At 36.2% G+C, this 26,731-nt stretch overlaps 1 protein-coding gene across 15 annotated transcripts in view; it reads left to right on the plus strand.

Annotated features, from left to right (window-relative positions):
• Nucleotides 1-26,731, plus strand: part of LOC110832276 (metabotropic glutamate receptor 2) — a 299,409-nt gene that overhangs the window by 83,032 nt on the left and 189,646 nt on the right. For all 15 annotated transcript variants that reach the window (XR_015537258.1, XR_015537257.1, XR_015537253.1 and 12 more), the window contains one exon: nt 24,154-24,296. Coding sequence is in view for 3 of the 15 variants with exons in the window: in XM_087356481.1 (XP_087212607.1) it covers nt 24,154-24,296 (143 nt within the window). In the remaining 12 variants the exon portion in view is untranslated. The remainder of the gene's footprint in view (nt 1-24,153; nt 24,297-26,731) is intronic.

A 26,731-nucleotide genomic window follows, 5' to 3' on the forward strand; every position in this document is an offset into this window, starting at 1 on the left:
TAGCTAGTCACAATACTGACTGAGCTATCCCGGCTCATAAAATAATCGTACAATATGAGACAATTATTTTTAAGGATTATATATTCGAACAATTTAAAGATGCTGAACTTAATGCCCTTCGTACAGTTTAGACTATTCAAGGGTGTGCTGGAAATTTTCCTTTCTGAACAAATTCCCATTTGTTTCTATGTGTTTTAAAAAATTGAATTACCACGTTCACTGATCTTGCAAATTGGTCCGTGTCGTAGCAGTTTATTTTCAGTGTTTGGCGGCGCAGTACAGAAACAGATGACTGCTCATCTTCCTCGTTTACAGAACCTATAAATCTCAAATAGGTTACGGACTGTAATCCCACGACCAAGATCAGAGAGACTGTCATTTAGTCTACTATAAAATAAATGTACGAACCACTATTTTTCTTTCGTCTTCCCTACTTCGCGGTTGCCGCATTTATGCTTCATCCGGCTTCAAAACTCCACAACTTCCTCGGTTATTCATCGTCTACAAATCGAGTAAATCCCACGTTGTATCCGAAGAGAATATTAACGTCTCAATTCTTCGTGCTGAAATCTCATCATTATTCATGATCAGTGAGTACTGGCTGACAAACTACATGGGGCAGAATCATCCCTGAAATTGATGTGGTAACTTCATGAACAAATTTAACACGTTTTATGAAACTGAAGTTTCATTACAGTATTTATAACAGCCCACCAATAGATCCGGCATTCAGTAATTTTAATTAACCCCCATTATTTTTTCAAGCGCCATTTAATACTGTTTTCCCATCCATGTCTAGGTTTTCCAAGTAATATCGCCGTCTCTGGCTTCGCGATTAAAATCTTGAATGCATTTCTTGTTGCCTCGTTTTCTGATACATGTCCCACACATCTCATCTCTTACGAATTCTTTCATTTTGATTTTAAATTTATTTCATAGCTTCAGGTATTACCTCTGGTGGTTTGCTGTTTTATCGAGAAAAATTACATTGAGTTAGGCGTAGGAATTAAAAACACTTCACATTTAATGTGGTTTCAGAAGGATATTGTGACAAAATTTTATTCATCTCTCAGGTTTCCCATCAAAGCTTTGTATGTATTTCTCGTGTCTGTTACATTTTATGTCATACTGTTTTATTTGATCAGTCTATGTGAATATCAAATCTAAAACTTCTTGACGATGGTGAAGAGTCAATTGAATAAAAATTTCCTTAGATATTATCCATCGTCTAGTAAATATAAAACGTAAAAAACGACGTTTCGGAGATGGGACTCTATCTCCGTCTTCAGGTTCCTACACAGTTGGGCCCACTAGATAGAGCTAATCCCTATCTCCGGACAAAGTAAAAAAGTAGAAAGTCCCGGAATAAAAAGACATCATCACACCATCCATCCGTGGGACGTAAAAGAATAGATAAGAGAATTCAAAATTCATAAAACACGATAAAGCCAACAAAAAAAACTCACAAAAGGTGGGAATAAATACACATATTTACTAGACGATGGATAATATCCAAGGAAATTTTTATTCAATTGACTATGTGAATATCAGTTGAAAATTGTAATCTGTTAATGTCATTTATGTAATTTACTCCAGTCATTTTCATTTCTGAGTCTGCCCGGTCATTTTACATATCACTTTGTCTTCGAAGAACTTCAGCTGGTGGTTTATGCTCAAAGTAGACCAAGAATCACATGCATATCAGAAGACGTGCAATACATATAGTTCTGTAAAATCTCAGAACGGAATGGTAAAATATTTTGAATGGAATTGTCCAATCGTTTCCAGAATTTAAGTTTTATATTTACAAATTCCCTGATGTTTAGGTGCAAGATTCTAAACTCAGTGGTAGCGAGTTTCCAGAATCATCTCTTCAATTTGATCAACAAATTGTTAATTTTGTTACTGTTGTTACCAAATGTTGTAACAAGAATAATACTAAATCTCAAATTAAGGAAAGAAAATTTTTATTCAGACAGTGTTTAGATTTTAAAGGATACATTCATAGTTGAAAATAAAAATTTAATTGGTCCTTACAGCATCCATGACTGGCTAATCTGTTGTCCATTGTAAATGCCAGGGGTTTGAATTTCTGTGCTTCATATTTCGGATAGAATTATGTTCCAAATCTACCTCATACTCCGTACTAAACCAAACGCAGTGAATATCTTTGTCCGCTGTCCAATCCTACTTTTGGCATTAAATGCATTGAAACCTTCTAATTAGCTACCGGTCTGTAGCTTATTGTAGCACGCCAGCAAACACAATCATAAAAGCATATAATATCAAAGGTTACTGGATGCTTAATCTCAGTTAATTATATATCAGCTGTGATTTGTATGGATAGACCACCTTCGATATCCGATTTTCAACTGTTATGGACACTTGAACAGTGCTTTGTTACGAATTGTGTAATTTCATACTAGATTTCGTTAAAATTGGAAGACTTGTTCCTTAGTTTAGTGGCTGTATGTCAAATTATTAAAACAATTCACTGTGCGTGAAATTTATGTTATGTGATGACTATTCTGGTTCCATTATGTTCGCTACGACAGTGCTTTGTTCTCGGAACATTACTATACTGTACTTTCACGCAACTAAATCAACAGCGGTAATTCACCGGTGGTTTGTAAAGCAAACTCTACTTTCCATTAAGATGTCAACAAGTGTTAACCGAATCCAATTTTGCTCATTCCACCCTGTTTCCTGCAGGATCGTAATGGTAAGACGGGCTTTAAAAGACGTCACATAACGTATTCAGACGACATAACGACTGTGTGCTGTTAACAGGTGTCAGTCAGCACTCCGTGTCTTCCTAGTGCATGACTCCGAAATCACACCGACATTTTGTTGAAATTTTACTTACGCATCTCTTTATCCTCGTTCTCTTTAACTCTTCTGCTCCGTTTAGTTAAGCTAGGGGCATTTTGTAACAGTTCAAATTTATTCTGGTAAGATTATTTCTAAAAAAATAAAATTAAGCATAGTTTTAACCCTTCCCATGTTGATACTTCCAGGAAAACGGCATTATTCTGTGTTGTAATTCCATGTTAGCGTATAAACCGTACATACAGAATGTTTCGGGTTATTTTCTGAAGTTCTGGAAACAATTTCTGACCAAGTATATTTCCATTGGTGACAAAAGAAATATTCATAGAATTAATTTCAAAACATTGAAGGCCTACGTGGTTCGTAGAAGGAAAATTGTCGAAGTAGTGTACATGTATATACTTAACACGATCAAAAATAAAATCTGGTAATGCCGACTGCAACAGATCGGAAAATTGAAGATAAAAGGACTTGCAAGTTCTGATAGCATTTTCTTGGAAATTAACCTGAAAATACAGTTCCCAATAAACACAAAAGGACGATGACTCCTCGAACAGACTCATAAACCCAGTGTCTGAGCTATATGACAACGTAAAAGCCGCGGTAGGTAAAGTAGATTGCATCAATATCTCGACTGGATAGTTGCCATAGTTTTAAAGTGAAAATATTAATTCTTTAAATATTTAGTCATGAGATTTAAGGGCAGAATTCTAAGTGGAAAGCCAGTCATGTAGATTCTGAAATTACCTAATGTTGCTCTTTTAAATTTTAAAGTAAAATAAGACTCAAATACAATGAAGGAGGCAGGAATTTGGAAGGAGGCGATGATAGTCTCTTTTAGGACACTACTGGTGAATCGTGTAGGTGTTACATTACATAAAGGTTAGCCTGTTTCTTAAAAAAAAAAAAAATCACTATGAAAAACAACTGCAGGGAATTTAGAACTCGCATATCTGTAGCTTAAAATTTATTCCCCTCATTGTAACATACTTACAGAGAGAAATTTCGAGCCATTATAGTGATGTATAAGGCAATTTCTGATAGAAATGTAATATTTACATGCCCCAAAGCCTATGATTAGGACTTGAAACAAGTTAATTTATTTTATGAGCTTCGTATTACGTGTAATTAATTACTTAGCATCACTGAAATGAATAAATAATCATACGCAGATTCAGCATGAAACAAATCATCTGTGAAATATAACCTATTATAATTTTGTGTTGACCTACAGATTAATACGAGGTAGGTACAAAGTCAATTCTTCTACACAAGTTATTTTAATCTGTCAGCATATTGAACAAACCAAAGCAATACTCTAACCCTTTAATGCACTGCAGTTACTAGCTGCACTATTATTCAAAAACATTGATTTTTTTCCCATACGGTTTATGTTTTTCATACGGCAGAAAATGAACAGCGATTATTTAATTCAACAGCATTAATCGACTGAGCTTTGTAATTGAGAAGTGGTTTGTTTACTTTGAGGTACGGGTTGAATGTTTAAAACCTATTCATATGAGCTTCATGAATCAGAAGGTTAAAATGACGAAGTTTTAAAATCTAGACTTCTCTAATATTAAGAAATTATTACAAGTGTAAGAATATTACTCACGAGTGATAAGGTTCGTTTTTGTGAAAACGATAGATTCAAATATAATAAATGTAGAAACAAATCTGAAAATTTAATTTTAAGGTATTTTATGGAGGATAATACGCAAGGAAATGAGTGAGGGCAGAAAATTCGCTTTAAGACGTAGTTGCAACTATATGTTAAATTAAACCTCAGAAGTTTATCGGAAGACATGCGATAAATACTGACTCGAAGTGTTTAATAAAATAAACTAGAAGCTTAGTGGTGTACTGCACAGAATGATGAAAACTCGTGGTTTTCGATACGGTTTTGTTAAGCGTTGCTGGAAATGGATTACATCAAATTAAATTATAATTAATGAGGCAGTTTTATTTTCAGATCGTCAGGATATTTGACGATGGAAATTTTCGAACGGATTTCTTTTTAAAAAACAATTGGTGTGAAGATTCTGAAGTAAAATTTTCAATGCTTGCTTAATTTTGGTTTATTTTACCAACTATACTGCGCACTTTTATTATACATCCTGTTAAACTTTAACAAATTCTTTGAGAGCGTTCATCATACACAAACGCTTGTAGGCGTACATGACAGAAATTTTATCATAAATATTACTATCATCAAAGTTATTTGAAGCATTTTGAGGTAGCCTATATGTAATAAAATACAATTAATTTATGAAATTTTAAAGTTAAAATATTCTTTTGCAGCGATAGTAGTTGTGTTTTACATAGAATAAATCTAACGCATTCCATTGACATTTATATGAGACTCGTATGTATAAATTTTTTATATTTATTGTAAGTCGCATCACTCAATCACTTCCATTTGTACCACAGAACTTATGTCTGTGATTATGGTGATAATAATAGAAACGGGGGCTATTAGAAAAAATAGAATAGCTTTTTATCAGGATTGACAAGTCAGGAATTTAGGACAGACTGATGTTTCATAACTTCGAAAATGGGCGTTAAAAGTCTGTACTCATGTTTATCTTCCATGAACTGCTATTGTGATAAAGTCCAAGTGTGCATAAATAAAATATCTTAGGCCAGTAGCAAAATAGTATCGAAGCTCTCATCCTGAATAACTGTTTGGTATGTTACATATGCTTTGGCTAAATACTTCCTTTTTCCGAGAACATTCCGATCAATAAATACCGCAATAATATATCCGAAAATTGTAATCGGAGTTACCCATGTTCTTTGAATAACTTTATGATAGGACGTCACGGTTTGGAATTTATCTGATCTGTAGTGGCTCTACATCGGCATTCATGGAATTTGTTTTCTTACAAAGTGCTTTGTGCTATAGAGATTTATTTTGCGTGCGTGCTCTTCACTTCAGACACCGGGTTATTTAGCGACTCTGTTACGTGTATCGATAGGAAATCAACTGTTCTCCATTGAATTAAAAAAAAAACATGGATGCTGATTTCAATTCAGCAAGAATTCGTTCTTTGTCTGTTTGTATGAACACAAAAAATATAAACTCTGTCATACACTGATGATAAATTTCTTTAACAATATTTGAAGCTTCTGACCTTTACTTTTAAAGGCGTGATACTGAAAGCATATTTAGGCCTTTAAAAATTTGACAGCTTTTTCGTAATATTCATATAAAACACGTTCAAGTTTCAGGAAATCACTATAAACACTGACATAACATTTTTAACAATTTGCTTTGAATAGTATATCACACATTAAAATGTTTTAATGTTTTTCTAGGATTTGAGGTTTACACGGCGGTGAGTCAGAAGACAGTCAACTTCACCTTTTAATGTTCTGTTTACATGTTTAGTTTCTTGGTACATTCTTTCACGTCGTAAGTTCTGCTATAACGTTCTTATAAACAGAAAATGTTAGTGAATGACTGTGTTTTTATCCAACGAATAAAATATATCAACCTGCTGTGCGTCTAGATGGATATTTTAATATAGCATTCAGAGAAATTAATTAAATTCTATATTACGTTAAGTTTAGGTATGTAATGAAACTTCTTTACGAACGTACGTTATATTTCATCAGGCTTTCCTGCAATAAAAGAACATATAAATTGTTACATTACTGAGACGCGAAGGTTTAAATTACCGAGTTGTAAAGAAGATAATTTTATCTTAACCTTGTATTTAAAAGGTCTGGGAATAGATTAAATTTCTGAAGCTTTCTATGGCGAAACACTGTCCATCAGTCTAACTTTGCGGTCCATTGGTTGCCACTCATGAATCATATTCGTGGGGTCCTGCCTTCTCTCAGTGCTTCCAAGTGAATGCCGTTATAGTGGTGTAAATTAGGCCATATTGCTTCATTATTAATCTTTAACAAATGTTAACTTCCCACGTGTATATTTCTGTATTCTTAACTTGGATGAATCCTTCAATCTTGTAGTCACAAATGCGCTTGAAAAATTGCACATTCACTCTAACGAGCGTATGAGGTAGCCGTGTGTGTGGTACCAGTTGATCAAAACTCCAACACGCAACAAAATACCAGGATATACACTTTTGTCACGAGATTAGGAAATAAAACCCAGAGTACTTAAGTAGCTTAAGAAAAGGCAAGAGGACATAACTATGAATGAAGGGAAGAAATACGAAATAAGCATATAGACCTATTATTTGTATTATCTGCCTGACAAAAGACATCAGAAGACTTTGTTTATGTTTGTCCTGGTACTGATGTCTCATGACGTAGCTGTGATAACGGTTTTAGCCAGTTCGTAAACACTACATCATTGTCTTATTATTCGGCTTCAAACATGGATTTGAATGGGCTTTATCATTTCTAATATTCACCTTATATGAAATTAAGGGCATGATGGAGAGCATGGAACACACAGTTGTGTTAAGAAATGTGTAAATTTTATTACGAAAAAAGATTAAAAAAAATATCACTAAAGATCCCCCCCCCCAAAAAAAATGGAAAGATAATATTAAAATGAATATTGCAGTATTGTGGTGTACACTGAGTTTAATTAGCTGAGGTTGGGACCTAATTCCGGGCTTTCTTTGCAAACGAAAAGACACACTTAAACTGTATCGTTATATGCTCTATTTTTATATTTATTTCCTGACTTTTAAACAGACTTTCTTTTTTTTTTCTGAATAGAAGCGATTTTATGACTCTCGACTGGCGACCACTCAGAGGCTGTTTCTTTTACCTGTATTTACCTTAATCTGTGCATGGTACAGGATACTTTGCTTTAATGAATCTCGTTTGAAAGGCAATTTAAAGCTTGCGAAACGATTGGATTTTAACGGAGGTATCACTTATATTATAGTCTTTACGTGTAATCATATGCATTCATATTTGTTTAAAGATACAGGAAACTACGGTGAGAAAGAGTGAAGGCGGAAACAGAATAAAAGTATAATGGTGATTGTATCTGTGTGTTTTACAGCTGTATGCTTTTACTAATGGCAGCGTTCTACCAGAGGTTACACACAGAAAGCGCCATTTGCTTAGAACAATAAATTCAGTTAACTAAATATCGTGAGCGAAGTGTAGTAGAAATGCATGCTGTATGAGAACAATAAGAAACAAATATGGCGAAGGATTCGTGTTTGCAGAAACAGAATGAATTCGCTTTACAGCTAAAGTGGAAGTTAGTGAATGTGCCTTATAATCCGACCAGATTATTTGCTTCGTGGTAGCATTTGTTTGAGTTGAAACTAGAGTTGGCTAGTGGTGGGAGAACCGGGAGATAGTTATATACTGTTAACGCAGGAATGGAGTTGGTACCTCACTTCAGTGGTTACATTGACCCATGAGGTCTTTTGCAGCTGACCATAAAGTTCTGTTTGTCCGAACCAAGCTACGTCTTCCCGCCTACTCTGTCCACGAGGAGCTCTGATATTAATGACCTAGGCAAAAGTGGCTGATGTTCACTTGCGTTCGGTTTCCTTCCTGTTTGAACTTGTCACAACAGAAGAAGAAGAAGAAGTGTAAACATGGAAGCTAAATATCTGATGCAGGAAGACTGCGGATATCAGACTTGAAAAATATTAGTTCCTGGCATGGTCCATTTTAGAACCTTGAAACTGGCCAAATATAACATTTAAAATTCAGAAAAAAACAAAGCATATGTCAGTCGTGAAACATGGATACAGTTTGTAGGATTTAAGATTTTCACGGCATTGAATTCGAAGACGGCTGTCAAAATCTGAGATCACGTAATTGAAAAAAAAAAAATTTCAGAGCTTCTGCTTTGGATAATTTTATTTATTTGTTTTATTTAACGATGCTGTCAGTAGCTCAAACTATATAGCGTCGAATGGCAAAAGATTAATATGGAAGGAAGCTCTCTTGGCCTAATTAAATTATTATCCCTCCGGGGGCTTCCCCGGTTTCTCCGTGGCATCCCAACACACACAGAAGAAGGCAATGGCAAACCACTTGTGGATCATCTGCCAAGAACGTATATGAACAGGTCCCAGTCCGAGAAAAGGATGGAAGGATCCTGTTCATATGGACCTGTCGTCAGACAGAACACTAAATAAATAAATAAAATAAATTTTCCTGGAGACATTGAGGATAATCACGAAACACTGTCAGGATAGCTTGACCTGGACTCGAAACCGGGACTACCTGAATTCTAAGCAGGGCTAGTAATCACTCAGCAGCGATATTAAATGAAACAGAACAATTAATATGACATGGGAACGCTGAATAAATGATAGGCAACCCACGGCACAAACGAATGTTAGGGTGGTTTTGATCAGGAAAGGGCCGGGGGGGGGGAGTTAAAATTGATGAAGGGAACTTGGGATGTAGTGGCAGAGAGAGAGAAGTGAAAGGAGGGTAGTAAATGGATTGGATGGACAGAGAAGAATGGCGTTCGGGTATCGAAATAGGCCAGTGACATTATTAAACCGGTGTGTAGGTATTGCGGGTTTTATATGTAGAAGGTCACGATAAGATGCTTATTTAACCAGTATGGGATAAACGCGGAATTCATTAAGACTTTTTGTGAGCAATTCTCTTGGGAAAACGAACACTTGGAAGACCGAGAAGGATATGGCAAAATAACAATGTAAAGACTTTCTGATGATGGGAGGTGAAATGAACTGCTTAGGATCGCGTCCAGGAGTGTTGAACTACGAGACTGTGTGTTGGCCTATCAGTTAGTTGGTTCGTTATGTTTTAAATCGTCGTGTTACTGTTATATATGCCTGTGGCAACTCACTCTGCTTTTCATGTTATATTTACGACACTAACCGATCTAAACATTCTTTCAGTATGCAACAAAACATAAAATAAAGTTAACAGTAGTGTCGCTTAGAACTTAGTTGTTCAAACTGCCTCTACGTTGGTCTTATGTTCATAAATAATTTAAATGAGGTGGCCAGTTAAGACAAAAGTATTTCTGGAGAGTATTTAGGGATAAAATACTCTTCCGGCTTCAAAGCGATGATCGGCCAGGCAGCAAGTACATCTGAAACGTCGGTAAACTTGTACACGACGGAACAACCTAGAAACAACCATCGTCATACATATATTTACTCAATAACAGAAACATTGATGGACGGGGTATGTAGCGCGTATGGTTGGGACAAGAGGTGTGCACCGAGTGTTGGTTGGGAAGCCTGAGGAGAAGAGACCGCTGGGGAGACCTAGACGTAGATGGGAGGATAATCTCAGGCGGGATCTACGGGAGATAGGAGTTGGAGGAGACTGGATTTTGTTGGCCCAGGACAGGGTCTGGTGGAGGGCTTTGGTTAATTCGGTGATGAACCTTCGGGTTCGGTAAGCCATCTAGTTAGTTAGTTAGTTAGTTAGTTAAATAACATTAGCGGTCAAGCAATGTTTGTCTTCTGTTGAAAGTACTACTAATGAAAAAAAGTCAGCTGTTTATAAGAAGCTCCGTTTCTTTGATACCTCTGTGTTTTGTCGAAAACAAGGACGCCTGGAATTTGAAGATTAGAGGACAAATGATAAACCGCGACGAGAAAACCACCTATTCATGGTTATAGTTCCAAACCGCAAATAAGGAGAGGCAGACAATTTGAAACTGGGGCAAGATGGCCATGTACGACCGCCATAAGGTCCCATTTGCTACTGGGCTTTAATCCGCAGTGTGGAACTGGGAGAAATGTAGCGCCAGGCTTTGTTCTATGTCTCTATGGACTTGAAGTATTTGTCCATGGGTCATTCGGAGTGTCCACAAAGCTGCACTTCATTCAGTAGATAAAAAGAGGTCCGGGAATCTCTGCCACAAATCGAGACATGACGTTTTAGTATGTGGGATATGTGCTGACCTTTAGTGAGTTGGTTTGTAAGTTGGGTTAGAACAGGGATCTCCAAACGTTTATCATGTGGGACACTAGGCCAGTAAGTTCTATGCTTAATGCCCGTTCTGGAAAGATCGATTTTTGTTTTAAATAAAGGCGTCCAGTATACTAAACGAAACTATTTTCGTATTAAAAAGCGTAAAATTAATTGTGTACATTAAGATTCTTCCAGATAGTATGCAGTGCGGTAGGTAACATCTTCAAGGACACTTTGCAGATTTTTCAGTCTGATACGCCTTATCTGTCAAGTTAGGAAACATCGGATTTACTTTGCCTCTCCGACGCTGAATGGGAAGATTATTACGGATGTAGATTAAAATATTTTTTGGCTGCATTTTAATTCACTGGCTGAACGTCTCTGAGTCTACCAGAAGCGATGGTTGTTTACTGAATAGCTAAGATGTGCAATTAATACTGTTATAAATGTAACTTTAGCTGAGCGTCAAGCATTAGACATTTTAGTTTTAAATACGGTTGTAAACCCGATGTAGCAGGGCAAGCTTCTTTATGAACTATCTTATTCTGAAACGTTTTATGACACCCTATCAGCTGTATCATTTATTTGGCGTGTAAAGATATCATATCATTAGGAATGATTTCTTGTTCTCACGGCGCTGGGTGTGAATATGGCTGTCTTCTCAGATGTTACGCCGTTTACCGATGTTTCAGAGATGCTTACTGCCCTCGGCATAAGGTCTCTGGTGGTGGAGGCAGTAAGTACCGCCGAAACTTCGGAAAACTTCTACACGGCGCAGCATTCCAAAACACAGTCGCCATTTGCTGTCAAAGGTCAGAGGCGGGAGTACAAACCGATCCCTTCTTACGAGTACAAACAATTAATTTTATATAACGTTTATTGTTTGAAATGCAGCTATTGTGTAATGAATTTTTCATTCATTTGTTCCGATGCTTTGTGATAAAACGTTCTTTCATCTTTTATCAGACATTTACATGAGTGTTCCATTACTGTGTTCATCGATCGCGTTCTTTTGTTATCTTAACAGTTGATATTGGCAACATTAATCATTTGCTGCTAACTCCATTTTTTACACGGTTCATCAATCCGTTTGGAGCGTAGTCTGTCCCGTGGAATGAAATAATAAGCAAGACCTTCGAAAGCTTCAATTTGGTAAATGGACTCGTATTCCCTTTCATAATGAAAGCCACAGGTAGGCTAATCTTATGCATAAACACTGCGCAACAAAGCTTCGATGTTACAAGTCACTGCCGCTTGGATTTCTAAAGTCTGGAGCAGTTTAAGCGGGAAATGCGCGCGTTCACTGGCTTAAGATTAGGAAAGGCTTTGTTAAGCTTCGCTGATCAATCAGATGATCTACCACCGGTCTCTCTTATTACCTCGCCCACTTTACTTCTCTTTCTAGTTTATGGCTTCTTCCTCTCTCTCTCCCTCTTACATTCTTCGTCTCTTCCCTTGGTTTATTCCTTTTCAACGTTCGTTTCGTTCATTGCTGAGTTTCTTTCTCGCAGTTTCTTCATTTCTTCATTCTCTTATTCCTAATTCTACATTTATCCCTTTTCTTTTGTTTTTGTGTATATTTATTCTGTGATGCTGTGTTTCTTATTTAATTTGCTTTTATTCCTTTCCTGCCATTCTCTTTTTCTTTTCTTTTGGGTTCTTCGTCTGATATGACATTTCTTTCTCTTTGTTTTTCCCATTCCGTATTTTCTTTTCTCCTCCCCTGTATTTTATTATTACTTTTTCATTGTTCTCCCTTTCTCATTTTCCTTCTTTCTTTCTTTCTTTCTTTTACTTCGTTTCCTAATTTATTTCTTCCTCTTTTATATCCCTGTCTCTTGTTCTATTATTAGTTAATTATTATCTTCTATCGTAAAATATAAATAAATGTACCTAAATAACATCTTTTAAAGATGGAACTTCTTGTGTTATTTACGAGCTAAAGAATTTTTGTCGTCAGACCATGACCATGAGGACGGTGGTCATTTACGTGTCTGCACGCTTCACCTTTCGCTAGTTTGACCCTAATTTTAATGCCTAAATTAGATTGTCATCGTAGATGCACAAAATCAGATATTAAAATAATTCCCGAAGTTACGTAATGCGTCGTAACTTTAATGTAGAAATGGTTTTATCATTGAATTTATTGAATTGTGTTGAACTGCTAGTACTTAAAGTGGACGAAGAAGTCTTTAGAAACGAAACTAAAATGGAATTGTTCCTTGCTCCAATTTGTCACTGCTTTCTGTTTCAAACCTGTGTTGTCAACCGCGTCTTTTCCGTCTCGTCTTAATAGCAGACTAAGGCTGGAGGGTTTTTTTTTTCCCCACACACACAATTCTCGTGACAGGCAAAGAAAAGCACTTCAACTTGATTGAGTGGACATTTCACAGAAAGTCTTTACTGATGAGACATGCGACCACATAGTATGGGAGCGACGTTTCGTGAGGTAGTTAATTATTTACGTAATTCTAAAATAAATATATTCTTTTTAAGAATATTTTACTATAAAAAATTTTCGCGAAAATTTTGTTATTTAACACAAATGAAGTGTGCCTACATTGGGATAATTTAGGTTTTACACGCGACACTCTGTATTGACACAGGACTCTTACTATTCAGAGGATATTAAAACAGGAATTGAAATCTCTCACTCAAAATAAATTATCCTTATCATTGATATTTACAATTTCTCTGCAACAAGTAGCCCACTGTTATACACGCGTGATTCTGTCGTCGAGAGGAGGGTCAGCTGATGAAGGTGATACACCTATTAATTTACGAGAGTCGATAAAAGCCACTGTCAGACTTGTAACATATCAGGGAAGAAAAATTTAATTATGTTGCTATTTTCCGACGGTATAATAATATCTGAGAGTAGCTATCGAACGTCGAATGTCGAATGAGGTATGTGTGTGACGAATTCAGACGCATGATGAGGCAGAGAGAAGAGAAGAATCAACTAAGTTAAAATTTAAAACAAAGAGGATTAATGGTGTAAAAGAAGAGAATGTATGTGAAATATCATTAAAGGAGGTGAACAATTTACCTCGTTGAAGCATTTAAACCTTCAGGTATCTCCCACTTGCCACTCGCTTTTTGGTTTATGCGTATTCATGAGTTTTAACATTAAAAACAGGCAAAGTTTCTTACCTGTCTTTCAGTGCCATTCCTTAGGGAGTCCCTTTTTTCCCTTTTCGTCCCATAAGAATGAATTCTGGAAGTTTCTGGCGGGATCTTCTTTTCAACACGATGCACAGAAGAGACCAGTGATTCGTCATGAAATTATGTAGTATTGCCAAATCCATCTTACATCAAGATCCGTAAAACTGAAATCACAAGCCTAAAGGGAAATTTAGAATTGATATAATTACATCATTTATGATTTTATCACTGTAACATTTAGCAAAGAAGAAAATTTACAATTTTCTCTGTTCTCATTTTACTTTAACCTTGTGTCCCAATGTTCTGTAATACCTTGTTCTCCGAAACTGTTTTATGAAACTAGAAATAAATACCCTTTAAACACTCAATTTTAAATTACGTTTCTGAACGCGCTGAACGCTGCATTTGAAATCTAAGCTGTGGATTAAAATAAACTTAATTCTAAAGGCAGTAATTTTGTTTTCTTAGATTAAAATTTTAGGAACATTTCTGCACTTTTAACACGACTTACGGTTGTTTCATTATAGGTGAAACATGCAGAAGTTAGTGCTACTTTAATTATAATGAATGTTTCCAGACTGTAAAAGACGTCACTTCTTAATGGTTGTCATGACAGTGAAACAAAGCGTTGCGTCATTGAAAGTTTTTTTGTTTGTCGTCAGTAACATTTTAGGATTTCATTAGTAAAATGAGTTTCGCTGCAGAGGATTAGTCTGTATGGCGTACAATATTTTTTTGTCCATAAATGAAATGATTTCGATTCATTAACTAAGCATGCAATGCAGCCTGGCATTGTAATCTACTGTTGTTTTAATATGCTGTAAGAGAACGTGAGTCTAATTCTCGTATAAACAAAACAACTAAATTCTGTCATTACTTTATTAATTAAGCATCCACTTGTCATTTATGAAAATAAAATAGGTGTTTTCGAGTACAGTGTTCGGAATAGTTGTGTTAATGCAGATTTGTCTACAGTTCAAGCGTAGGTTAATAGAGGGTTGTCCATCTCTGTTTACAGTGCAGGATTATATGAAATAATTTAAAACTCTAAATTTCCTTACTTCGTGTATATCAGTTTGGAAATTACGTGTTAAAGTGTCTCCGAATTTAAATGTTGAAATTATTAACATTATTCGACAGTTAATATCAATATAAATGTTTTATGGCTTATGGATTTTGCTGTTATTCGCTTTTGCTTTTGTACATTGAACCATCTTTGGAAAAAGCTCATTAATTTCGATTTTAAGGCTCGATTAAAGCAGGGGTTTTATTGGACCTATGCGAAAGAAAATTAAATTTGATAAATAGAACTTAGTGCATATACCCCCTAGATTTCGTTTTATGTCTTTACTCTGTGTAAGATAATTCAGAAACCAGTGTTTTAAAGCAGCTAAAGAAACAGACTTGTATTGTCTGTGTTTAAGGTCTGCCATGCACGACTCAGTGTTTCTAGCACTGATGTAAGTCACTGCAGTGTATTCACATGGCCCATGCAAAATTGCAACGTCTCTGACCCGTAATAAGAATTTATCATGATAAAATCCAAGCAGACTTTCTTTTCATCGTCCCAGTTACAACAGCCAAACGCTAGTGAACAGACCTGAAGAAAGTGTGTTCTCGATTATTTTATATCGTAAAGCAAAACATGATCTCAAATCACTATCACCGCTCCCTTACATTTTTCTATTACACAAGACTATAGAACATCTGTGTAGTTAAAATACCGTCGCGAAATTAAGTATCGTGCTGGGACATTGTAATGCTGCAGAACTGAAAGGAAACCAAGAAAATGATTCAGAGGGTTAATGCGGTTTAACTTGGATCCAATTTGCACTGGGTTCACTGATATTGATCGTCCCTTATCTGAAGGATATAACATTTTATAGGTCTTCTTCCTCATTCTACTATCACGTAGAATTGAGAACTATAGTGCAGCGTAATAGCCTCTAATTTTGTCATTATCTGTCATAGGATTCGTTGCTCTACGTATTTCATCAGATTTCTCCAGCTTCATCGTGGACGCTCCTGAGTCGCGTTTGTCCGTCTGTTACACCAGATGGTTTATTACTAAACTGGGAGTAAGGTATTTGATGTGAGGTTTTAGGGTCTCGCGGCTGCGAGTTTGGGCCGTACGCATTAGGCCTTGTGAAGGGAATCCCATTTTATATCATTGCCTTCTCTAGAGCAGTGGTATTCAACCTTTTTCGTTCACGTACCCCCAGATATAATTTATCTTCAACTTTGTACCCCCAAAGTTGTTGATGTATAATTCAAATTATACATAGTATATAATCTACATCTAAAATAAATTAAATAAATTACATTACTGATTATTCAGTGTTTATCATAAAATAATATATTTTTTTTTAAATTTCACGTACCCCCTAAGATGTCTTCGCGTACCCCCGGAGGTGCGCGTACCACAGGTTGAATACCACTGCTCTAGATAATATTAAAAGATCACAAAGTATCCTTCAATTCTCTGTTCGCATTATATGCTTCTTACCACACCCCTAAACATGTTGATTAAGACTGAAATGACTGGGGGCTTTGTTACACAGTCATACGTATTTAAGAATAGTGGGGAAATTCCATTCCTGTCTTGTATTCTGGATTTATCTGATTCGAATACCGAGTAACTTAGCGTCGCTTATGTTTACATGAGTATCATACGTAATTTATATTTATCTTTTATGTAACAGTACAAAACAATTGACACTATTAAGAAATATTCATGAGTAGAGTTCTTTACGTGAGTAAAAACAAGTATTTATCGAAATTTCTAGTCTTTCAACTTCATCGTGAATCTCATTTCAATTTGTGGTTTTACTGTGAGCGCAGAAACGTCGGATAAATGTAGCAAGTTCAAACCACATGGCGCTTGAATGCCTCACCATTAAGACAAGGAGCAAAGTAGTTTTCCAAATGATTTTCCTCTTCCAAAGTCAGATTTTAGTTCATGTGTGTCTCTAACGATGTTGAAACTTTGTCTAAGGTTGTCCTGGAAACCTGTAATTTTTCACCGGTGTCCCGTGAGATTGGTTAGCTGGGCGGTTCGGCGTAAAGTGGGGGTCCGTAGTTTGATTGTCTGCTGTGACAACTAATTGATGAGAGGTCTGAAATTAGTGAGACTGCCGCGGACACGTCTCAAGAGAAGAACAGGCCTACAAAGATTAACGAGTTAACTAGGATCTTCACTGTGTAAGTTAAGTCTCAAGGAACCCGTTGTATCATTAGCAGATAGGTCTTAATTCTGCAGAGAATCACTTCCTCCATTACACCAATTACTCAGTTTGTCTCTTTTATACTTGAATTCACAAGTGGTATTGTTAGCGCATTTGTTTTCGGCCTGATACGTTTTCGAGTTTTTTGTGCGGTCCTTCTGTTTGTAAAGAATTACCGGGTTAATGATTTGTTCTGCAGTTTTACGTCTGAGGGCTTAACTTCAAGGAGGAGGAGAATAATAATTGTACATAAATTGTGGCAATTAGGAAGAGAATGTGGCCTAAAGGATTTGAGAAAGGAACGCGGTTTCTTGCTTAGGCGAAAAAAGTTGTTAAGCTTGTACTATTACGACGATGTGGTGTAATAAGTAGCTCTGCGTGAATGAAGGATTTAAGAAAAGTATTGTAAAAAATTAAACTGGGTGTAATAAGGACACAGACTTTTGTTTAAGAGCATGCGACCTTGTTGTTATTGTTGTTATTATTATTATTATTATTACTTGCTTCTTGCTGTTGGCAAACACTTAGATAAATTAATTTAATTTAATTTAATTTTATGGTCTGAGGCATGGGCCTTGTGCCGCTTGGTTACTGGGACCGTGGGTTCGAATCCCACTCTAGGCATGGATGATTGTCCGCGTCTTTCTGTGTTGTGCTGTCCTGTGTAGAGGCCTTGCGACGGGCTGATCCCTCGTCCAAGGAATCCTACCAAATGTCTAATAGATCAGAGTCAATGAAAATATTATTATTTTGTTAAAATAGATTTTTTGGAATTATTGTTTTCGGTACGTTCAGAATTATTACGTATTTTGTTTTAGAATATTTGCTATGTTCAATTCGTGTTCATATTGTATTTTTATTTTATTTTCTTGTGTTAACTCTATAACTGGCTCATCTATCTGTTGAATTAGCGCGTTTAAAAGAGAATTGAATTGTTTTCTTGTATTATTACCATTATTTTGTGACCTAAAGTGGATGATTAGATTAGATCGGCGCTCGAGACATCTTAGCTCATAACAAAAGGAAAGTTTATCTTGATTTACTCTTACAGCTCCATTAGTTTAATTATTGTTGTTAATTTGCTGGAGAAGAAAAATTAAATTTGGACTGTCTACAAGGAGGGTAGGTATTACAGTCATTTAACACACCTAATCCACTTTACATAAGTTTTGCTGTTTTACTGATGTGAATAATTCGGATTGTAGCCGATTAATATATCTCGGAGTACGTCTTGAATGTGGTGCAGTATTTGAAGTCAGTTTTAATTAATCCAGAATTGTTAAGAAGAACTATTTAATTTGTAAAGTTTTTGTTCTGATCCTATAGAAAGGGATCTAAGAAAGATGTATCTTATAGGAAAAGCAGGAAATGTAATTACAAGTTCTATGTAAAAATTCTTTTAGGGAAAATTCGATACAATAGAACTAATCCTGTACTAGAGTAAATTCCATTCGGTTTTATTTCTGCAGAGTGAAAAGAGGATATTTTTATTTTGTTATAAATTTAATGAGTTTCCAAAGTACTGTTTCAGTGGTATCGAAATATCTGAAGTGTATTGAAAACCCTAGAGAAAGAATGGTTCCTTTGAACACAAGCGAAATATAACTCCACTGTACGTTATGGAGATCCGCTTACTTTTCGGAATTAGTGCATGGTGATTGAGACTAAATGATTCTTTCTGTTCTGGTTAAATGTCTGTTATACAAATCCATTCTTAAGTATTTAGCAGCTTCACTGAATTCTATATACATTTGACACAATTTTTAAACTTCAGAAAGAAAAAGGTTTCTAATGAGATTGAAGGATTATAATGAAAGATTATTAAATCGGAAATTTACAATGCATCGTCTAACCTTTAGACTTTTTATGATCGAATTTATTGAAGGCTTCGTTCAATAAACCAAAATATAAACACGTTAATTAATAAACAAAGTAATTTAAAGAAAACTGAAGGAAGTGCATTTTTAAAATGTGTCTACTTCGGTAGAGTATAAATTCCCACCCTTGTTTACATTTAATCTAACATAAGTAGACGCTAGTTTTACAATGAAATGATTTCTTAGCTGTTATGTTTCCTACAGCCTGCTCCTTCAAAAATGAAATAAGCGTAAAATCTCGGATGAATCTGGCAGTGACTTCGTACGGGTGAGATTCAATTTAGTTCTGGTCGCTTTATTATGCTCATGCATTCTTTCGAGCTAGTTACCGTGACAACTAAATACGAAGTACGCCCTGCAGATATTTTCTGAACATTACTAATGATTTGCCGATAATATCCGTTTCCAGCTCGGTACACTAGCGACAGACGATAAGGAATGGTGATGAATGGAATTAAAACAAACCAAGGTTCTCGATATCCGGTACAACGGCGAAGGACGAAAACCTAATTTTAAATCAATTCAGAAGATATATTGCAACTTTACCTGCCTTGCAGATGGTGGAGACAGTTGGAAACTTTAAAACCCCTTAACATTTTCCTTTTACAGATCTCGGATAACCTTCCTTTGGCTGTATATTTTTTAAGGACTTCACTATAAACACATTCCAAGCGGTTCGTGAAGTTAAGTACTTAGAGGTCATTTTTATCATGCTTATTTCTGCCAAAGTGTAGTTCTCTGAGTGACCGTATTACTTGCAGGCCCTTTATTAAATATACCGGACGTCATTGTTAGTTGTTATACTTCATATTCAGGAGGTCTTAGGTTTAAATCTTAGTCCGGAGAACGGCCACTGTGACTGAGGGTTTTCTTGGTTTTTCTCAGTAAATCCTTGGATATTGCCTCAAATTACGTTATGAACGCAGCCCTGCACGTTTTTTGTAGTTCATTACAGTCATCCTGTCATCCGACGCTATGTAGTTTAGATACTAAAAAGCGTCGTTTAATAAACTATAAAAATATATATATATATTTTTTTTTTTACAAAACTTTGGTTGCCTTAAAATGATGTAATAATACGCTGTACTGTCATCTGTGAACACAAAATGTTCCCAAGCTCAAAGTATGAAAGTTGTTAACAGATGATAACAATATATTTACGCGTAGATTTTACGGGATGTAGCCTGTAAAACTCGCTGGTTTATATTTATGTAAGATTTTAACATCTCTGTTTGTGTTATAGACGAAGAATTAAAAGGAAATGTAGGAATATTGTTATAACAGTAATCTGCAATTCCACCACGAAATAATAATTAAAAGAAACGTGAGACCCATGTGTATTCGAATTAATAATGATAATAATAAGAATTATAATAATTATTCGTGTTTTTTTCCGTCTAATCACAATTGTATATAAATAAAATTATACATAAGATATTAAAATATCATTTACATATTTGGTACATCTTTTTACTACATGTTTCGGTTACATTAAACCATCTTCAGGTGTAAATATGTAAATGATATTTTAATATCTTATGTGTAATTTTATTTATATACAATTGTGATTAGACGGAAAAAAATACGAATAATTAAATTTTAATTCACAATATGACGCAATTATATCAAATTATAATAATATTATGCACACTTCACACTAACTCTGTGGAGCAGAATTCTTCTTGAGAACCTTATGAAGACTCTATATCTTGTTCACGAGAGTGTACGACTTAACCCTGACCTTAGCCACTGCTGTCTCACACCCCAGTTCTTTAATATCCAAATTAATGTTACGCTGACGTGTACCTCCAGATTAAATCTCTCCATCATTATAATTCTGTCAGTTGTGGAATATTTTCATTCATTAACATTTCTGCCGTGCTGATATTTTTTCGGTAATTAATTTTTATGTGACTTGCGAAGTTACTTCTCTTCGTATAATCCGAAATTTTAAAATCCAGGATTTATTTTGCATGTAACTCGTATCCTTTGATCTCTCTGGCTTGGGCGAACAGAGCAGCGAGGGGGGGGGGGTGCTTAAGCCCCCGCAAGCAAACTCACCTGCTCACTGGAGCGCATATACTTCACCGCCATGGTAGAGCCTGCGGTAGATGAAAACAACAGCTGAGAAAGACGAGTTATGACTTCCAAATGGAAATAAACTACACCTCGCACCGTGGTCTTGCACGCCAGAATGGACGCACTGCGTGCCGTTCGAACCGGTAACAAATTTGCCTTGCTACTGTTTAGTTACCACTCACGTAGCTTAGAGTCTACACACACACAGTAGCTGTAGTTTTCTAGGCAAGACTAACAAAGTGACTAACTAATTGACAGGTAGGCATTAAGTAACAGACTGACTAAATCTGTTGGCAGGTGGGGATTTGCTAACAAAATAAGTTTAAATTAATTTCATGCTCAGGATAGTAGATCTAATCGAAAGGTCGATGGCTATTCAGCCATACCGTTAAGAATTTCACCGATTTTTGCAGGAAAGGAAGGTTCGTTGCCATTGGACCTTATCCTGGGTCATTTGAAGTTCACGCTGTCGCAGCTTAAGACCCCCCCTTTAATGCTTTCAGTGTCTCGTTCTTGGGAATTGCTTTTCTCCATCAGGTCTTCTGAAGGATTTTGTAATTTAGACTGCTCACTTATTTTAATCTCTTTAGCTAACTTATTGGGGTCAGAATTATTTGGGGGGGATGCTAAAAACTTAACAAAGAGAAATACTATTAAAGTTTTATATTCGTATGTATTCTAGAAACAATGCCAGCCCTGAAAACATTAAAGAACATACAATTTGCGTTGTGCTTGGCCTGTAACGTGCTAAAAATTTTATAAGAATGACGTTTCGTTCACGTTGCGGGGCCGAACTTCGCCGTTAAATTGCTCTGTAACGTACCTCGTATCCTGGGAGTCCTGATTTCAATGCAGGGTCCGGCAGCAGTCTGCTGACTGAGGTATTTTGCGATTTGCACTTGTTCGTTCAGGCAAATGTTAGAATAGCATTTTAAAATAGACCACGGCCGGTTCCTTGCTTGTCCTTACCATATAAAAGCGTTGCAAGATATCTTATGTTTGCGGATGATAAAACCATTGATAGAAAAAATATGAAACAAAGTATAATAAAATGGGACATATTGCAGTGAGAGGTTTTTACGAACTTTCTTGGACTTGATACATAAATTCAACTTCTGAAAATGGGATATCGGTTCTTGAACTGTGGTATATAGCGTGTTATAGAGCTACTGTAAATAAGTTCCTAAACTTGTGCCCAGGAGATGAAAGTTGGCGCATGCAATTTCATCGCTGTTGTGAAAATGTTTGTCAGAAACGTCGTTCGTAGCGAGGAGAATGTATAATCTCTGGGAGCCAAGTCAGATAGGCGTGTGGTAGAAACAAAAGACGCGATGCTCTGTTGTTTCAGCTTTTGCTCGATGGGTCCCGATATGGTACTAAAAGGGAGTGTTGATTAAATTTATTTTAACCCTGTATTCATGCCTACTTTGTTTATTGCAATGAGGAAAAGTGGGCTATGATACTATTCCCCTGTACCACTACTGAGGTTAGATTGTATAAATTTATAATCTAAAAAATCAATGTAAATTTTTGTATCAGCGTGAGCAAATGGTCATAGGATCAAATCCTGTTTTTGTTACGATTTCATTGTTTGTAAATGTAAATATTTTATTTGACTGTTACCAATATTAATGTTACAAGTATTATTATTTTCTTCTTGGAAAGAACTTAGAAAGCGATCTCAAAGTTTCACACCGTCGCCATGTTTGTAATTGCTGGCTTTAAAACTATTCAGTACAGAATTAGTACGAACGTTTATGATCTATTTCCACACCATATTTTTAGAGACTATCTCGAATGGTTCATTAGTTACCGCCACTAATACAAATGTCAAATGTGGATTTTATACAGCAGCCCTGTCTGTCCTCGATCTATATTCTGCAAAAGAAAAATTCTGCATGATATTAAAAAGCTTGTATAGCTGCTTTACATTATTTCAGAATCCAATATTGACTCCGGAGTAGCTTCCACCTCAAAATTTCGTGCGATGCTGAAGCTAACCGTTGGCAGAAATTTTAAACGTACGAGGATGTTTACCTCTAATGTCATGATGCTCGCTGTAAATGTAATGGAAACCTTTCGTTCAAAAATTGGGACAAGGGCGAAATACATCACACAGACAGCATAAACCTGATTTTTCCTTCGAAATTTTTCATACTCTTGACATCCGGTCGTTGTAAAATATTGAAAAAGAGAATCAGTACGTCTTCTAGTTTGACATTGACGTCGTATTTGCGTTTGGGCCTACGGATTCGAAGTGAACACCTACGTAATGTCATGGAGATGCGTTGCCATGGAACTGTTTCGCTTAGTGTAAACGTAAACAAAGCGTTACGTAACCGGACCTAGGATGCAGGTTTAATTAAGTCCTCTTTCTCATGTAGAAAGTGAAGGCAAAATGTTGAGTGTTGTTGGTTTAGAACGTTGGTAGCACTGAGCCGGTAGGTATGGAAACGTGATCCTGAGTTTTTCCACTCAATTTACACAGACGGATCTTGAGTTACACGTACCTTTGATGTGCCTGAGCGGAAACAAGATGAACACTTGGTCGAAATTATCAGAACAAATACCTTCATTATATTTATTTACTCAATTGCTTATGTATTTAGCTGTATAACTATTTATATATTCATTTCTTTATTTGCTTATTAATTTTTCTTGTTTTTGGCTTCTCACTTTATAATATTTGTCTGTTTATTTACTTTTTAGTTCTTGTCTGCTTATTTGTTACCCTGTTTTGAGTTGGTTAATGAAATTTGGTTTTGATAAAAAGTGGAGATTTTCTTTAGGTAATCAGAAAGAGTATCTCAACAAGGACTGTGTTCCATTGAGTTGATTCCAGTGGTTTTCTCGGTTGGAAAACAAACTCGGATCTCAAATATAAGCTGCATGGAATGTTGAAGGTTTTCTAAGGTTTCGTCTAACATTGAAGTTGCCGTCTTCAGGGTGAATGTGTATTTTGCAGATTACGAAGATCAGACAGAGGCAGGTTAATGTGATTTGAAGTATGCTTGGACGAACAGAGGAGCGGGGTTCTTTCCAATATAAAGCGATCACGTGGTAGATAAAAACATTTAGCTCCCTGTACGTTTAATTCAGCAATGCATTTCGTTACTTTTCAGGATCGATTAGTAACATCGACGGGGCAGAATATCACTGCAACAAGACTCAAATCCGCAAAGTGATATCTGGAGTGGTGGGTGCTGCCTCTAGCGTCACTTCAATCCAAGTTGCGAACTTGCTGCGTCTTTTTAGGATACCACAGGTAAGTGATGATCCGTCTTCCCATTTTCGCATATGATCATGTGCACCTACTTTATAATACTTATAAATGTGTCGTTCCCTAGGTGGATTATTTGTTTTTATTTATATTACTTTATTTTTTGCTCTGTGTTAATATTGTTTCTATTTTGGGTTTGCCTGTACTTGGCAGTTATATTTAATACTGTACATGTATAAGTTTAGTTAATCCGTTTGTGTAATATTATCCATTATTATTTCACTATTATTGTATATATTATCAGTGTTTGCCTGTTATTGGCTTCTTGCTGTTGGCAAACACGTAAATAAATTAATTTAATTAAATTGAGTTACTAACTTCTGTTCAGGCAATTGTCTGCCCAAACTATGAAAAACACTTTCCTGACCACAAATCCTCACTTTTATTATTATTATCATTACCATCCTAAATTTGTTCTGTCTTCATGAACACAGAATGATTGATCTTTAAGTGATCCCTGCTGAAAATTTATAAATGAATTAATAACGCAAATGGTCTTCTCTGTCGTTATATTCTATTATCTAAGCCCATGAAAAGATTTAGATTAAATTTGGTGCTTGGAAGCTTGAATTACAATTTGCTGTTTACGCTAAGAATGCGTAGAAACGTAAGATATAAGTTTATAAATTACCACGCGTGGATGTAAATAAAACACCTTCTGCAACATAGAATTCTGCATTTTAACATATCATGAATCGTGTTTCTTTTTTCGTATGAAGTTACACAAAGGAACAGGCCCCAACAGGTGATAGGAAATTCAATTACTCTGTGTAAAAAAGAAAGCATATATCCACATTTCTGTAGACAATTTTGTTCATATCGCAACAGGCGCTTCGTGTTTCACGTGGGTGGAAGCTACTTTGCATGTGATTTGAAATTGTTCAGTGACGCTTAGGTATGGGAACAGGGCGCTGGAGAGAATATGGATCTGAGAGAGATGAAGTGAGCGGAGGCTGGAAAGAAATTCAGTGATGAGGAACTGCACAAATTATGATCCTCACAATTCTGAATTGAATATATCTGTTTCGGAACTTGTGTGTAGATGAGAGGATGTTACTAAAACGGATTTCAGATAAATAGAGCTTGAAGATATATACTTGATTCAACAAGTTTTAGTGAAAATAGTAGTGGGTCATTAGGTTTTGTAAAAATAGGGATTTCTTCAGCTGAGGAACTATCATATTTTAATAAAACGTCTTGGATCTCGAGTTTTGTGCCTATTCTTATTAATATTTTACTATCGCATTCTAATACCCATAAAAGTGAGTCCTGGGGTCGTGAAACTGTGTTAAGAATGCAGTAATTAAAGGATGTTAACAGACTATGTATTAGTTACAGTGGAAGTAATTAAATTCACACTAAAATCTCATAATTAGAATTGGTTAGACAGAGAATAGCATATTTGAAGAGATCACAGGAAGTTTTAGGATGAGATTCTTCATTAACTGTAGTGTTTGATTGTGTTAAACTCTCGTAGCTTGATGTGGAGTGTCGTTCCGTAAAGTGACAGTGTAATATAACAAGTCCTTCAGCAGCAGCCTTTGATTCAAGTAGGAATGTGTAAACCATCTCTCACGTCCATAACAACGCTATATAACTTGCGCAGCCAATTAACATAGAAGGTGTAAATAACCCTGTTCCTTTAACTGCTTTTCTCAAGTTGGTCCTTTATAATCTGCAGTTTTAACTACACGTGCCACCTGAGTTCACAGTCATTGACATCGGATCCTGTATCAGTGTGTTTTGTGTGATTGTAAACAGCTGTTATTTCCCTAAACGCCATTAACCAGTTGACTTTTTTAAACAGACGAGTTGTGTTTTATTTGCGGTAAGGACCGAATACTCAATATGATTGGACGAGATTCGGCTTCAGATGGTAAATATGCATAACAATTAATAAACACATAAACTAACCAACTAACTAGATGGCTTACCGAACCCGAAGGTTCATCACCGAATTAACCAAAGCCCTCCACCGGACCCTGTCCTGGGCCAACAAAATCCAGTCTCCTTCAACTCCTATCTCCCATAGATCCCGCCTGAGATTATCATCCCATCTACGTCTAGGTCTCCCCAGAGGTATCTTCCCCTCAGGCTTTCCTAATAGTGGACCCAACCAACCAGATGGCTTACCGAACCCGAAGGTTCATCACCGAATTAACCAAAGCCCTCCACCGGACTCTGTCCTGGGCCAACAAAATCCAGTCTCCTTCAACTCCTATCTCCCATAGATCCCGCCTGAGATTATCCTCCCATCTACGTCTAGGTCTCTCCAGAGGTCTCTTCCCCTCAGGCTTCCCAACCAATACCCGGGGCACACCTTCTGTCCCATCCATGCGCGCTACATGCCCAGCCCATCTCATTCTTCTCGACTTAATCACCCTGACAATACTGGGGGAGGAGTACAGATTTTTAAGCTC

Source organism: Zootermopsis nevadensis, unplaced genomic scaffold, assembly GCF_977971745.1.
Source record: "Zootermopsis nevadensis isolate Lab colony 2312 unplaced genomic scaffold, Znev_1.0 Znev_ptg000027l, whole genome shotgun sequence".
Taxonomy (NCBI): Eukaryota; Metazoa; Arthropoda; class Insecta; order Blattodea; family Termopsidae; genus Zootermopsis; species Zootermopsis nevadensis.